The sequence below is a fragment of the Nylanderia fulva genome, unplaced genomic scaffold, assembly GCF_048542155.1.
Source record: "Nylanderia fulva isolate GAGA-0341 unplaced genomic scaffold, ASM4854215v1 Scaffold91, whole genome shotgun sequence".
Classification (NCBI taxonomy): domain Eukaryota; kingdom Metazoa; phylum Arthropoda; class Insecta; order Hymenoptera; family Formicidae; genus Nylanderia; species Nylanderia fulva.
The window spans coordinates 177,222-193,053 of NW_028191037.1; the positions used below are offsets into that span (position 1 = coordinate 177,222).

Sequence of the window (15,832 nt, forward strand, 5' to 3'; positions counted from 1 at the left end):
ACTATTTGGCATTAAAAAAGTTAACAATTTGAGGTCCCAAAATTCGACCCTATAAAATGGGTGAAAAACAGGTCTTATTGTCATCACTCTTTAACTAATTTTGATATTGTGCTTAAGAATTGATAGGAATGATAAGCAAACTTTAAAAAATTTGAAGAAGAGAAAAGAATCAATAATCATGTTATTCTTGTCCTTCTATCATGTCAATAATATACGATTTTTCTTAAATGAATCTTGCTTTTGCAAAAAATATATTTAATTTTTAGTATAGTATTTAGATATAATTATTTTTAAAAAATGTTGAGGATTCTATTGATTGTTGATTCAGATTTGAGTTTTTATAATAGACTGAACATCTTATACTTAATTATTATTTATGAAATACACACATATACATATAAGGGTTTACCAAAAATGTGGGAAATATTTTTTTTGAGAAAACTACGTATTTTTGAAAAAAAATATTTTAAAAAATTATAGGGTTTAAAAATGTCTAACATTTTTAAGGACCTTGAGAGGCATTGCCAAAATCAGGACAAGATTACTTCGAATTTTTTAAATAGAATTACCATATTTTTTTATATAAATCGATTTCTTGCAATATTTTATATAAAAAGTTATAAGGATATGATGGTCAAAAAGTAAATAATTTACATTTACGAGATATACTTTTGCACTTTAATTTTACATAATCTTTCATAAATTATGAAATATTTCGTCAAATATTCATTTTTTTATTATCTTATTTTAATAACTCTTATGCAAAAAGATATAATGAGAAAAATTGATTGGTATAAAAAAACAGTTGTTTCTAAAGGATTTATTTTAAAGAAAACAATTGTTTATCTCTTAAATTGATGTACAAAAAAATTTTTGGAACAAAATTTATAGGATTTTTAGTTAAAAATATTGTTAAGATGCCATAAATTTTAAAATTGACAACTTGGAAAGTAAGCTAAACAAAAGAAATGTCACAGTTTTGAAGATGTTTTAAAAAATTTTTGGAACAAAATTTATAGGATTTTTAGTTGAAAATATTGCCAAGATGCCATAAATTTTAAAATTGACAACTTGGAAAGTAAGCTAAACAAAAAAATGTTATAATAGTTTTGAAGATGTTTTAATATTATAGAGCTTTAATTATATGCAATAAAAGTGGGGTTAGATTAGGTAATTTTCTATTCAGAAAATTCATGATCTTGATATAACTTTGAATAAAAAGATTACTTAGTTCAGGTTGAATTAAAATCAGCATTGTATGTATGTTTTTTTATAAACTAATCACGTTGAACCCAAAAATTCTGATTTTGATGAAATATTAGGGAGAATAAATAAGGTTAGGGATTTTAAATTAGGGGTTTTTTGAAATTAAATCTCAAGTATGAGATTTATTTCAAATTTTAAGTCTTGGTAGTACACCGAGATTGATACGTGTCTTGTGCACGGTTTATTTCCAATGAAAACTTAAGTTTCGTTGGAAATGTAAATGCAGCAACATCCGCGTATGGCTCTTTAAGCCGTTCTTATTTGTGATTATTAGAGAATAAATTTAGAAATTTTTAGTTGATCTAAAAACGATTTTACGAAGTGAAACCATCCCGATATGAAAAATATTCGAGATGAGATCATCTCTATTAAACTATTAATAAAATTTTTAAAAAATATTTTTTTTATTAAAGAGAAATTTTTTTCATAAAAATTATCTCCAAAATATCATTGATAATAATTAAATAGAGGTATCTTACTTTATGACAATTTTGTATAAAATATTTATTAATACCTCGATTATTTTTTGAGATACATTGCGAGAAAAACAAAAAGCTATTCTATATATGAGGAATGGTTTTATCGTTTAGAATCGTTTTTGCAACTTAAAATTTTTAAATTCATCTATTTATCTCCTCTACATACATATATGTAATGTTCCATCCAAATTGGAATTTTCGGATTTGCTTGGTTTCTTTGTAGATAACTTTTGTTTAGGAGGCTCTTGGCTTCTCACCGATCATGTTGGAATTGTGACGTCAGAGACGAGAAATACGCAATAAAAATTCTTAGATGCCAGTTTTGGAATAAAAAGATACTTTGATGAAACCGCACTTCACTCTTAAAATATCTCGAAAACTCTATTCTTTTCCCTTTATAATTAATCAATAGCTGTAAAATAATTGTAAAAGTCTGATCACAATTATTTTACGGTTGATGATTGATTGTCAATGGAGAAGAATAATTTTCGTGGTATTTTAAAAGTGTGCTAAAGCTATTTGAAATAGTGTTTCGTGATATTTAAGAATTTTTAGTTTTTTTCTCGCTGACGTTACAATCTAACATAGCTGTGGCCTCAAAACATTTTTTATCCCAAAAGTCCATCTTATATCGAGATATTTGAGCATCAAAAATAAAATGTGAGACATATCGTATGTGGATGTGTGTGTATGTATATGAATGGGTTTGTGCACGCGCGCATATGTGTGCGTGTGTGTAGGCGTGTATGTATGCGTGCGCGTGTATACATATGTGTATATGTGTACACATATTATGTATATATGTCGCACATGAAAATGCGTGTGTACTTTAGCTGAGAACAATCCACATAATGTATGTTTTATATATATGCATATGTCCTGACCATTTATTATTCGTGTTATGCGCAGTTTTATATATATATATATATATATATATATATATATATATATATATATATATGTGTATCCAACTGAATCCCCCGAATATTTAACACACCGAAAAATATTCATTAATGATGTCCTATGAATGAGTTTCTTTTTCCAGCTCTCCTCTTTGCTCAGTGGGCAAAATTGGGAGTGGAGAACCTTTCCGAAAAAAATCACAATTGATTGTGTGGTCTCTCTAATTGGTTAGGGGTATATTTACCTAATTGGTCGATTTTCATTGGACAGATGACATTTTTGTGACAAAATTTTTGGAAAATGTTAGGCTTAAAATTTATTTACAGGAGTACAATGATACGTGAAAGGCCGGTTTCCTATATTGTGAAGATTCGAGCGACAAAGCCATGCCAACTTTCACGCTTTATAATATTAATAATGATTGTATTCTAAATTGCACATTTAAAAAACGAAATGAAAATTTAAAAATTTTACCATCTTACGAAAAAGAAATCACGAAACAAAATTAGGCATGTGTATGTTTTCTTCATCCCACAGCTCGATAATCACGAAATAAAACCCGGCAAGAGTCTGAAAGTAAACATTAGCGTTCCTAATCTACGACTTTTCGTGGGAAACATACCAAAGTCAAAAGGCAAAGAGGAGATCTTGGAGGAATTTGGTAAATTAACAGGTAAAGTGAATTCGAGGCGTGTGTACCTTACCTCTACCTATTACCTACCTGTCTTACCTTGTATTATATAACTTATAAGAGTGGTAGTTTTTAAGTAGTGGTTGTAGATGGTATGGAAACTATATTTATGGAGCATATCCAAGGATCACATTGACTCCATAATCTGCGAATATACACCTTATGGCACCTTTAGTTCTGGTTCTCCTTGCCTCTCGGTTTATTAGTGAACAGTAACACCTCTCTGGTCCAAGTCTTTTCCTCACATACATATATATATATATATATATATTTTAGGTTTGAGTTTTATCGAATTTTATCTGCTTCCTATTCTCTCTATACATGCGATTATCTTACCCTTTCCCCATTTGCTCCTCCTCTGCTTCCTGATTTTGCATAACCGATCGATCAATCTTTATTGCACTGATCTTTGTCTTTGTTTTTTCTTTTTTTTCTTTTTTCTTTTTTTCTTTTTTTTAAGATACAATGAAAAAAAGACGAGATGCAGAGATGAAAAAAGAAAATGTGGAAGTTACTTTTACATTGTTTTTTTACTCAGACGACACGGAAAAAAGGACCCCGTGCAATCTTTATAGAAACAGGATTTCGGTGGAATTGGTTAGTTTTTTTATATATTGTAGTTTGTGACATGAATAATGGATGGTTACTGAATTACAACTCGCAGAGAGCCCAAATTTTTTATGTTTAGTACCTCGCTTATAAATCAATTAACTATCTATAGTATATCTATTATTATCTATAGTATATAATAATATATATCTATTATTTAGTTTTGATTCTATTGTATTATATTTAAAAAAAATTAAAATATATTAATATTACTAGTCAATTACTGTGTTCTTTTGTAAATTAATAAAATTATTAAATTTTTTCATATAAAACATTTTTTGTTTAGCAGATCATAATCTACAATATACCAGAAAACCAGTTGATCTTACCAAGATGCAATTTTATATAGGATTATATAGTACGGAGTTTTTCAAATCCTAAATAAAATTGAATCCTGATAAAATTAGCTGGTTTTCTCACATGTAGCTCATGATCTGTCAAACAAAAAATGTAATAGGCTCAAAGTTAAATAATAAACGGTTACCGATTTACAGCCAGTCAAACACGAAAAGCTTGGACTCTGCGAATTGCTTGACTGGCTGTAACTCATTAACTATCTAAGTTTAGTTTTGAGGCTATTACATCTTTGGTTCAGGAGATTGTAAGCTATAATATATGAAAAAAATCGGCCAATTTCACCGAAATCCAATTCCCATAATCCTTGTACGGAGTCCTTTATACACGCTATCTCACACTATTGCCATTTTGCAATGCGCAAAGGTGATTCATGACACAAGTCTCTCAAGCTTTTGGGGGTATGGGAGATTTGCGTGGACCGCTGGGGCGTTTGGCTCGCTAACAAACGGACAGGCACTCCCTTCACCCTTCGCTCTCTACGATCTCTATCGATCCTGGAAACCGATTTTATACGAATACGATCCCCCACGATCCTTCGTGATATCATGATTTCTTGACATGAGCTCTCTTGTGTACCACAAACTGTCCCCCCTTTATACCCCTCTCCACCTCCGAAGGGCGCTTCATGAAATCCCATGTTCACAGCCAATAAGCAGGTAAAATCATAAATGGCAAGCTTAATTGGCACTTTCCTTCCACATTATTCTTACAGCTGAATGATTATGAGATTCGGAAAGGGAAAAAGATTGGTGTTACCGTATCATATAACAATCATCGCTTGTTTGTGGGAAATATTCCAAAGAATCGAGACCGAGATGACTTGTTCGAAGAGTTTACAAAGCACGCACGTAAGTTGACAATTGTCCTTAAATCAGCGAGCAGTTATATCCAAGTTGGAAGTTCTATTATGGGAAAGAGATGATGACGGAACAAAAAAAAATTTGTTTAATAATCACGAATCACGAATTTTCTAGCAGAAGCATGTGTGCCAAGTGGGTTAAATTCAACCCTCTCTTGCATAAATATTGAAAAAAAATCTTGCAATTAATTTAATATATTCAAACACACAAAATCCAAAGTTTTATTATTCATTTTTTTGGATTTTGTCTTTCAATATTTGATATAAATGTCAATGTATTTATTTGTATAAGCCAAGTGAACTCTTCATCGTGTGATTCCTTCATTTTTTTTTAATTTTGGGTTGTCAAAGTGCACTGTTGCAATAAATAGAAGTAATCATAATTGTGTATAATTGTATCCTACTAAATGAGTTTACACTGCAATTATGTTTGAGTCATTTGTTTGACATAGTTTTTCTTACTCTTCTGTAATATATATAATATGCTACAGGAGAGTATATATAATATAAATTTTTCTATTTTATTTGCATTTTTGAGGAATTAAATAGGTAATATTTGATATTTTAAAACAAAGATTTGTTAGTGAGCAATATTTTATTTTTTAGTTTTATATATATTTATAAAAATTTTTTATTTATTTTATTTCCATATATATATATATATATATATACATATATATACATATGTATATATATACATATATATATATAATTGTGTTAAATTTTTACAATGTTAAAGATCAATATGTTAAAGATTTAAAAAATATAATTACATTTTATGAATGTTTATCGTGACATCTCTTTAGACAGTGAATTTAATATAAAGAGGAAAACAACAGTTGTACGGTGTAAATATAAATTTGATAAAAAAGAATGAGATCAGTATGATTGAACGAATGTGTCTGATAATCACTATATTTTGTATGTATGTGTGCATAAGGTTCTTGCATGTAACATCAGAGAATATGGACACAGAGAGGAGATTAATGGAAAAAAATACAATGATAAGGGCAAAAACTTCATTGTTAAATTGATGAGGCATAGGAATGACTTAGAAGTTAATTTTAAGGGTACTATATTTATATAATAGTACAAGGCATCTAATTATTTTTACTATAATATAATAGGTATAGAAGAAAGTTAATCCATTACATTTATTTTTATGAATAAATTTTTATACCAACATCAACATACAAATTAAAGTGCTTTTCAGCAACGAAACGTTATATGTGTGACAGTGTTACACTTAAAGCTAGAACGCTGTTAGTTTTCTTTTTTTATCGCCAGAGGGCAGCACAATCACTTTGTGTAGCTTTTTCAAAGTTTGAAGTTTATTCTCTTGTTTTTTTAACTTCTACTATTTCATAGAAAAGAAAAATGATATCAAATGTTAGTATTCACAGAATTACATAAAACGACAGCCTTTTAACTGTGTACAATTGTTTCGATTCTTGTAATTTGAAAGCATTGTGTTAGTAAGCAATTACAAGGAAGTTTTAAGTATATTATATCTGCTTTATAAGTTTAATATACAAATATGAAATCAAATGGTTTAAATTTATCAGTAACATGTGATGAGATGCTTTGTTATCCAAATATCTTCTAAACTGAGAGGAAGGAGAGAAGGACTGTTTTTGAGAGTTACTTTGAGAGAAATAAGTCTTCCCCTGGAAATTGCCGAATTGCTCATATTTGACAATTTCTCAGTACTTTTGAGAAGGATCTGTCAATTTAGATTAGAATGAGACATATATATATATATATATATATATATATGAGAGAGAGAGAGAGAGAGAGAGAGAGAGAGAGAGAGAGAGAGACTGTGTGAGTGAGTGAATGAGTGTGTGCGCGCGTGTGTGTGTGTGAGAGAGAGAGAGAGAGAGAGAGAGAGAGAGAGAGAATATGTTGCCATATCTCAGGATTAAAAGTCGGAGAATATATAATATTAGAATGTCAGTCTTTGCGTATATATATGATCGAGTTATTGCATGAGAATTCTAATAGCATGAGAATTCTTAATAATATAGTGTTTACATGTCTTGAAATGATTAATCTTCAAATTTTTCAAATATGCAGATTCAGTAAAAAGTAAAAATAAAGGTTTCAAACATATGTATATCGAAAGAGTGTGTTATACAGAATTTAGAGAGCTTTTAATCTTTCTCTTTGTAGTTATTAATAATATCTTTGCATTTTTTTCTGTTCTTTCAATCTTGGTTTATCTGTAGCCTTTTATTCCACAATTTTATTGTGATACAGTGTTGGTGACGTAATATTACTCTTATTTTTATTTATATTATATTCTCTTAAATAGTTTGTGTTTATCAGTAAAATTGTTCGATTAATTTGTTCTTCTTAATTTGTTTTTTATCTTTTTTAGATTTTAAGTATATTACTTTTTAAAAAGTGCAGAAAACACTGCAAATAATAAAATAGAAATAATAATTTAAAAAGTTTAAATTTAATAATCTCGTTTTGAAGATACATTCAAGCGTTATTGTTATAGATATTTTGTAAATTGAATAACATATAGTGTCTGACTAATGCAATCTTTTATTTAACTTTTATCTTTAATTTAACTAAATACTGATTTTAAATTTATAAACAAGCAGTATTTTTTGTATCAAATATTAAAAAATAAGTAAAAATACAGTTGTCGGAATTTAAAAGCTATTTATTATAATATTTATACGTTATCTTATAACAAAAATTTGTATGTATGGATAATTATTGTTAATCGAAATGCAATAATATATAATATAATAGTATTCTGTAAAGAAAAATAAATGATTTAATATTTTGATACATTAAAAATTTAAAAATATTCAAGAGATTACATAACGCAAATCTCTTACGGTAACATCATACATAAAATAGCTACTTAAATCTATATTTTGTTTTTGCAAAGTTTCTATTTTTTATTATAGTAGCAATTCTTAAAAATTTTGCGATTGTCAAGATTATAAAAGTTCGAGCGAATCTCATCCGCTTCTCGTATGATTTTTTTCCGATATACAGCTGGCCTGACGGAAGTGATTATCTACAGCTCACCAGACGACAAAAAGAAGAATAGAGGTTTTTGCTTTTTGGAATATGAATCTCACAAAGCGGCTTCCTTAGCCAAGCGAAGATTGAGCACCGGACGTATCAAGGTTTGGGGATGTGATATTATTGTTGATTGGGCCGATCCTCAAGAGGAGCCAGACGAACAGACCATGTCCAAAGTAAAGATCGATGCAATTGAGTTTCATTATTCTTACATCAATTATATATATGCTATATTTTTATAGCCTTTTTATATTTGTTATGCTATACAAATTAAGAAACTTATTCTCTGTTTCAGGTACGTGTGCTTTACGTACGAAATTTGACGCAAGATTGTTCCGAGGAGAAGTTGAAGGAAAGCTTCGAACAATACGGCAAAATTGAGCGAGTGAAGAAAATCAAAGATTACGCCTTTATACATTTTGAAGATAGAGATAATGCCGTTAAGGTAAGATGTATTCTAATAACATACTGGTTTTTTCCCATTTGATAACAAAACTGGTTAACAAAACAAAAACTGTTGCTAAAGATGCTTGAGCGAATTTAGAATGTTTGCTCTAGTTTTTGAGATGTGTACTCAAATTACAATTTTACCCTGGAATTGCTGACATATGCGCAGCGTTTGTTATTTAAATAAAATTATATAGATGATAATCTAGACGAAAAAACCAATGTCATATTCGGAATCAGTGACATAAATTACTGAAATTGCTCTAAAATAATTGACAATAAAAACCAATGTGTATCAGTGTAATCAATATATTAAAAAGGATCCGGCATAATCTTTAGGGAAACTGGATTTTAATGAAATTGACTAATTTTTTTATAATTGTAACTTATGACCTGCTGAACAGATGTATTAGTTTCAGAGATAAATAATGGACAGTTACTGAATTACAGCCAGTCAACAACTCGTCAGAATCTAAATTTTTCGTATTTGACTAGCTAAATCAGTAGCTATCTATTATTTAGTTTCGAACCTATTACATTTTTTGTTCAAGAGATTATAAGCTGCAACATATAAAACAAATAGGTAATTTCATCGAAATTTAATTTTTAAGGATTTCATAAGGGCTCCTTTATTTTGAATATAAATTGATTAATGTATATTTGTGTCTTCTTTTTATTAGGCAATGAACGAATTAAATGGCAAAGAAATGGGTGGATCTCACATAGAAGTTTCGTTAGCAAAACCACCGTCTGATAAAAAGAAGAAGGAAGAGATGCTGCGCGCCAGGGAGAGACGAATGATGCAAATGTTACAGGGTAGAGGCGGGTAAGCTATCTTTACTTGAGCTGATACTTGCGTTTTCAGTTAAGGCTCCTGGATTTTCGCCGCGGTCACATTGTGATGTCAGGCGAGAAAATACACGCTGAAAATTCTGAGATATCATTTTTAAATGAAAAGATATTTCGATGAAACGTATTCAGATGGTTTTAGCACTTTCACAATGCTTCGAAAACTATTCTTCTTCGTTAATCAAGAACCGTAAAATGGGACACATATGATAGTCGTTTTACAGCTATTTGATTGATTACACTGTTAAAAAAAAAACACCGGCACGAAACTATTCATTTCTTATAGTTTTTTGAACGCTGAACATGAATCTGTCTTCAAAATTGCTTCATCACGTCACAATTTTAAAAGACATGCAATTAAAGTACAAAAAGAGGTTTTTTTCACGAACTTTGTTTATAGCTACAATATACGACATGCTAAAGAAGTTTTCTTGCCATCAAAATAAAGCAGGTCTTTTTTGGAAATTTAATTGCATGTCTTTTAAAATTGTGACATTATGGAGCAATTTTGAAGACAGATTTGTGTTCAGCATCCAAAAAAATTATAAGAAACGACTAGCCTCCGATGTTCGAAAAAAAGTCATTTTTTGTTGAACAGTGTTATAAAGGGGAAAGAATAGTTTTCAAGATATTTTAAGAGTGTGAAGTCATCTGAAATGCTGTTTTATCGAAATATCTTTATATTTTAAAATAGCTTTTCTAAGAATTTTTGGCGTGTTTTCGCGCCTCTGACGTCACAATTTCAACATGGTCGACAAAGAATCAAAAGCCTTAATTATTTCCATGCAGCGTTCATTATATTCTAGTTTTAGTAGAATTATATGATCTCTTATTTTATTATATTATCTCTTTATTATTTAATTTATTATATTATCTCTTTTATTATTTATTATATTATTCATTTTATTATATTATCTCTTTTTTCTTTATTTTTATAAAATCAATCCAAAATCAAGAGGATATAATGTAGCTTTTTCCTTTTCTTTCTCTTTTCCACAGTGGATCTCCATCTCACCCGAGCATGATGGGAGGACCAATGCCAGTTCGTGGACCTACACAAGGACCTCGGGGTACCGGCGCAGGTATGCGTGGACAGATGGGACGAGGCGATTACGGTTAGTATCAATTTTTGTTTCTTTTTTCTCTTTTTTCTTTGCCGAATCGTTTCATGTATTTCTAAAAAAAATACATATAATCTTGCAACTTTGATTTTTACAAAATAAAAACTAGTAATTTTTTTTATAAATGTCACGTATATGGATATAGCGTACATATATATGTGTTTTCGTTCCGCTCGAGCAATAACAATTTCTATTTAAACGTCAAAAATTTCTCAATTGAGATTTTTATGACACATACATATGTATGTATTTATGTATGTATTTATGTATGTATGTACATATGTATGTACATATGTACGTACATACATATGTATTTATGTATATATGTATGTTGTATGTATGTATTTGTATGTATGCATTTATTTTTATTTATTTATATTTAGAACTCGAAATATCCAGAGACATTCACCTTTTTATATATTACATATTACCCATATTGCATGGGGTAAGCATCGGTTATACGAGTACTCTCACATTCATATAAGATATAATTTCCTGTAGACTGGATTAATAAACCTCAAAATTAAAAAACTTATACTATATATATATATATTAACATGGTCAACAAACGATAAACGTTAGTTTATTGAACGTCAAATATTATTTCGATCTACATTTATTTATGATCAACATTTAGGTTTACGTGTGGTTATTATTTAAATTAAAAAATGTATAAATACGAAAGTATATTTTTATTATACAAAATATCCACGGAAGTTTTTGAACGAAAAGATTTTATTTTTTTATATAATTTGGCTGAATATTACGAGGTTTATAATTTTATAAACCTCGTAATATTTAGCATAAAAAGTTATAAGGTTAAACTAGTCAAGAAATGAATAATTATCTTATCTCAATATGCACAAAATATGAAAGAAATCAATTGATGTAAAAAAAACATTCTTTTTTAAAGTATGTAATTTGCAATTATACCGAATATTAGCATTTAATTTTTATAAAAAAGACTTGAATGGTTCTTTTAATAAAAAAATAATAAATAAAAGAGTTTTAAAAGTGTCCTTTAGGAAAAAGTCAGTATAGCGCATCTTCTTTCTCCTCTCAAAATTCTACAACTTTTATTTCAAACATTTTTTTCATAAATTGATACATAACCGTATTAATCAGGGTGATAAATTAAAATGAGACACTGTAAATTTTGATAGTTTTCTCGATTATTAATCTTTATTATTTTAATCTTGACTAAAACTCTTATGTTTCTTATATTCCTATTGTATAATAATATTTGACATAAGAAAGACATATTAACATAAAATTCGATAATAATTATAATTTTTTTATATAATGCAGCACATTCTATATGTTCGTATAAAATATTAAATCTGTTTTAAATTAATAAATGTATACAGCTACATTTAAGTAAATTAATATACAGGGTGTCCGGTAACTAACGGACCAACGATTACAAATGGATTCTTTGGTCAATTTGGGAACGATTTTTCCTCAGCGAAAATGTCGAAAAAGTTCATCATTTTTTACAACTTTTCAATATTTGTCATTATGTATCTTTATAACTAAGCCTCAAATTAAAATTTTATTATAGTAAACTCTACCTGAAATTAACTGAAGAATGTAATTATGTTAGACTTTTAACTCCAAAACGTTTAGTTTTTAAAAAACCCATTTTTTCAATCACTTATAACTCGAAAATTATTGACTTCTCAACATTTTTGCTAAGAAAAAATCGTCTCCAAATTGGCCAGAGAGTCCGTCCTTAATCATTGGTCCGTTAGTTACCGGACACCCTGTATATAAATTTTATACAAGAAAAATTATATAAATTATTTTTGCTTTATCAAAGTATTTCAATAAATTGAGAGTACTCGGATTAAATCGATGTAAAATTAACTCGACGTATAATAATTAATTTATTTGCCACTTAATATAATTGGTTTGAATTTTTAATTTTAGAATAATTGAGAGAATAACATTTTGTGTGTTGCGTGTGTGTGCGCGTGTTTGTGTGTGTGAATACATATATGTATGATATTAGATGTGTGCATAGCATTGTAAAAATCAACAAACATCTTGTTGCCTTATCACTATTATCTTCTGTGTGACATCTGTCTTTTGTTTTTATTTAACAAACGTCAATTGCATGTATATTCATCTCTATCTGTTTTGTATTTTTAATTTTGGTGCTCTGAGAATTATACTAGTGACAATTTTATTTATTCTGTGGCAGTGCACGAAGTTTAACATTGCATTGTCAGAAACAACAATTTTTGCATAGCTCTTCTATTTCTTACTTCAGATTTTTTGTTTCCTTTTTTTGTGAGCGTGCGTGTATTTCGCATACCTTGTGCAATGCATCATCAATTCAAAAATCTGTTTACAGCTCTCAAGGAAATAGGTAAGCCGCGATAATGAATGGTTGAATGCACAGTTGTAGAGTATTATATATGTAGTGTTCATTTTTTTCGTTTTACATTTTAATGCCTTTTTTAAATATATTTGAATATATATTGAGTACATGTTGCGAGGTTAATTGAAAATCAATTTTCTCCAAGCGATAATGTAAACGCTGCGAGATTTAGAAGTTTTTTTTATGATTTATTGAATGTTGAATATTTTTGAAACTGCATTAGTAATAGAATTTTTTTTAAGGACAATATGAGCCGTTAGGCACAGATATGCATATATTAAAGAAAACTTAAAAATTTGCTACCATTTTTTGTATCATTAGTTACTTGTTAGATTAATAAAAATAGAGCAAGGTGTGACTTACTCTGCCTCTCTGTGACATTAGGTAGGCAAATTCAATACGAGCTTGGTTATTAAATTTTATACATATATTTGAGAAGAAGGCATCCCATATAATTTTTGTACAATAAAGTAGGTAATCAAACTTGCCACATTGATAGAGTTCTGAGATGTGTATTGTTTGAAATAGATGCATATAAAATAAAAATACAAGATGCCCATTTTGTGTTTTGCATTTAAAATATATTTTTTTACAAAAATTATTTTACATTTCCATTTAAATGATTTTCATTACCCATTTTCTATTTTTAAATGCATTTTTCTAATTATGAAACTTTGTAGAAGAAAAATAAGGAATTTCTTCTTTGAGACTTTTTCTGAAACTTCCATTTCTGAAGAATATCATAATCAAACTGTGATTTTAAAAGAATAATTAAATATCTGTGATGTAGGCAAACGTTTTTAATCCTATATGTAATTTAATTTTTGTAATTCAAGTTTATATTAAAGAAATACGAATTTAAAAAATAATAGTAAGAGATATAAATAATAAAAAAATACAAATTTAAATAAATAAATATAAAATGTAAATATATATATATATATATATATAAGAAAATTATTTTATTTTCAAAATCTATTTAAGAAATGCCTATATTTTCCATTTTCTATTTTAAATAAATATTTAAAAAGTATTTTATATTTTTCAAATGGAAAAATTCCAATTTAAAAAATATTTTGCATTTTCTATTTTAAAATGAGGATATTCATACACATTTCTCTTTGGTAGATTTATATTTTATTTACTATAGTTAATAGTTTATTACTTTGAACTTTTTGCACCCTGCTTACATCTGCCACATCTTTAAATAAGATCGGGAGAAGATATTTCATAATTTTACAAATATTATATTATTGCAATATCATATTAAATTAATTATTATATTAAATATTATATTAATACAAAAATATATTATATTATTACTATAAATCTTTGTTTTCTTATCATTTCAAGGTTAAGACTTCTGGGTTTTCGCCGCGGCCATGTTAGATTGTGACTTCAGAGGCGAGAAAGCACGCGCTAAAAATTCTTAGATGCCATTTTTTAAATGAAAAGATATTTCGATGAAACAACACTTAAGATGGTTTTTTATTTTGAAATGGTATTTAAGAATTTTTAGCATGTATTTTCTCGCTTCTGACATCACAGTTCCAACATAATCGATAAGGAATCAGGAACCTTAGGCCTATGGCAGAGAACTAAACGTAAACGCTTACGTCTGTCGTAGTCATAATCATAAACGTAAAATAAGACAGAGAAAATACGTAACTACATAAGTCAACTTATTACTAGTGACGCATTTTCTCTGCTTTAAGGCCCATCTACATCCATCGTAACACTTTATCGTAAGCGATCGTAATCGTAAAGAAAAAAAAGTTGCAAGCATTGTCTGTCTACATAAAGCATTCTAGCATTCTAAGCTTTGTGTGTAACAAATAGTGTCGACAGCCAAGTAAAGAATGCAGGTAATTGGGGTTATATTCTAAAATTGACAGCCAGCAATTGAAAATGTATAATATATGTTACGACGTCGAAAGAAGCTTATGATAGACATTACGATAGATGTAAATCGACCATTATTTTACGTCTACCACTACGATAGACGTAAGCGCTTGCTTTAGTTATCTGCTATAGGCTTTAAGGATGTATGAGAGACATCTAAAAATGGTACAAAATTAATAAAAATTATATAGATTGCTTCTCCTTTATACTAAAACTATTATTAACATTTTTAATTCACTAACTCACTTAAAAATTATTGCAATTTAAATTTCTGCTAGTTTTACATATAATTTTATGAAAATTGATTATTCTGATGATATTATAAAAATATCGAAAAAATGGTACCATGTATTTTAAATTTTTTACATATATAACTGAAATTTTAAAGAATAATGTTGCAAAATTACATTGACATTTACTAACATTCACTAAATCATTTAGACGAAAATAATAATTTGTTTTTTCTCGATTTCTGAGCATTCGGACACTGAAAACAGCTGTGAAAGTTAGGATATTAAACTATAGCGATTTTCTATAAGATGAATAGCGTTGAACTTTTGTCTCTGATTGTATCTCTCATACATCCTGAAAATTACGGTTTTTGCTTGTTATTCTCATAATTATTCATCATATTGTTAAAATTTATTATTGATATCAACTGAAATAATAATTTTTTTTCTGACGATTCTCGTAGTGACATAATGTTCCCTTTTTTTGACTTATTGACGGATTATTACATACGAAAAAGCATTCATATTTTTATCGTAATTTGTATTTCACTTGAGAAGGACTACAACCACATGGTCGAAATGTCGTATTTTAAAAAAAATAAATAATTCTTAGTTTGGTTACGAAATCTAAGCTTAATTTTCTACTAACGACTTATATAAAATATCCAAAGCAAAAATAATAATAATA

The 15,832-nt window shown here is 28.2% G+C and overlaps 1 protein-coding gene across 11 annotated transcripts in view; it reads left to right on the forward strand.

Moving 5' to 3' along the window:
• Positions 1 to 15,832, forward strand: part of Syp (synaptotagmin binding cytoplasmic RNA interacting protein) — a 39,846-nt gene that overhangs the window by 8,376 nt on the left and 15,638 nt on the right. For 7 of the 11 annotated variants that reach the window (XM_029318097.2, XM_029318095.2, XM_085489923.1 and 4 more), the window contains 6 exons: positions 5,018 to 5,153; positions 8,183 to 8,388; positions 8,508 to 8,657; positions 9,340 to 9,485; positions 10,508 to 10,623; positions 12,986 to 13,000. In XM_029318097.2, the coding sequence (XP_029173930.1) occupies positions 5,018 to 5,153; positions 8,183 to 8,388; positions 8,508 to 8,657; positions 9,340 to 9,485; positions 10,508 to 10,623; positions 12,986 to 13,000 (769 nt within the window). Of the gene's footprint in view, positions 1 to 3,185; positions 3,322 to 5,017; positions 5,154 to 8,182; positions 8,389 to 8,507; positions 8,658 to 9,339; positions 9,486 to 10,507; positions 10,624 to 12,985; positions 13,001 to 15,832 lie in introns of all 11 variants that reach the window. The other 4 variants (XM_029318100.2, XM_085489924.1, XM_085489925.1 and 1 more) reach the window with 2 other exon arrangements.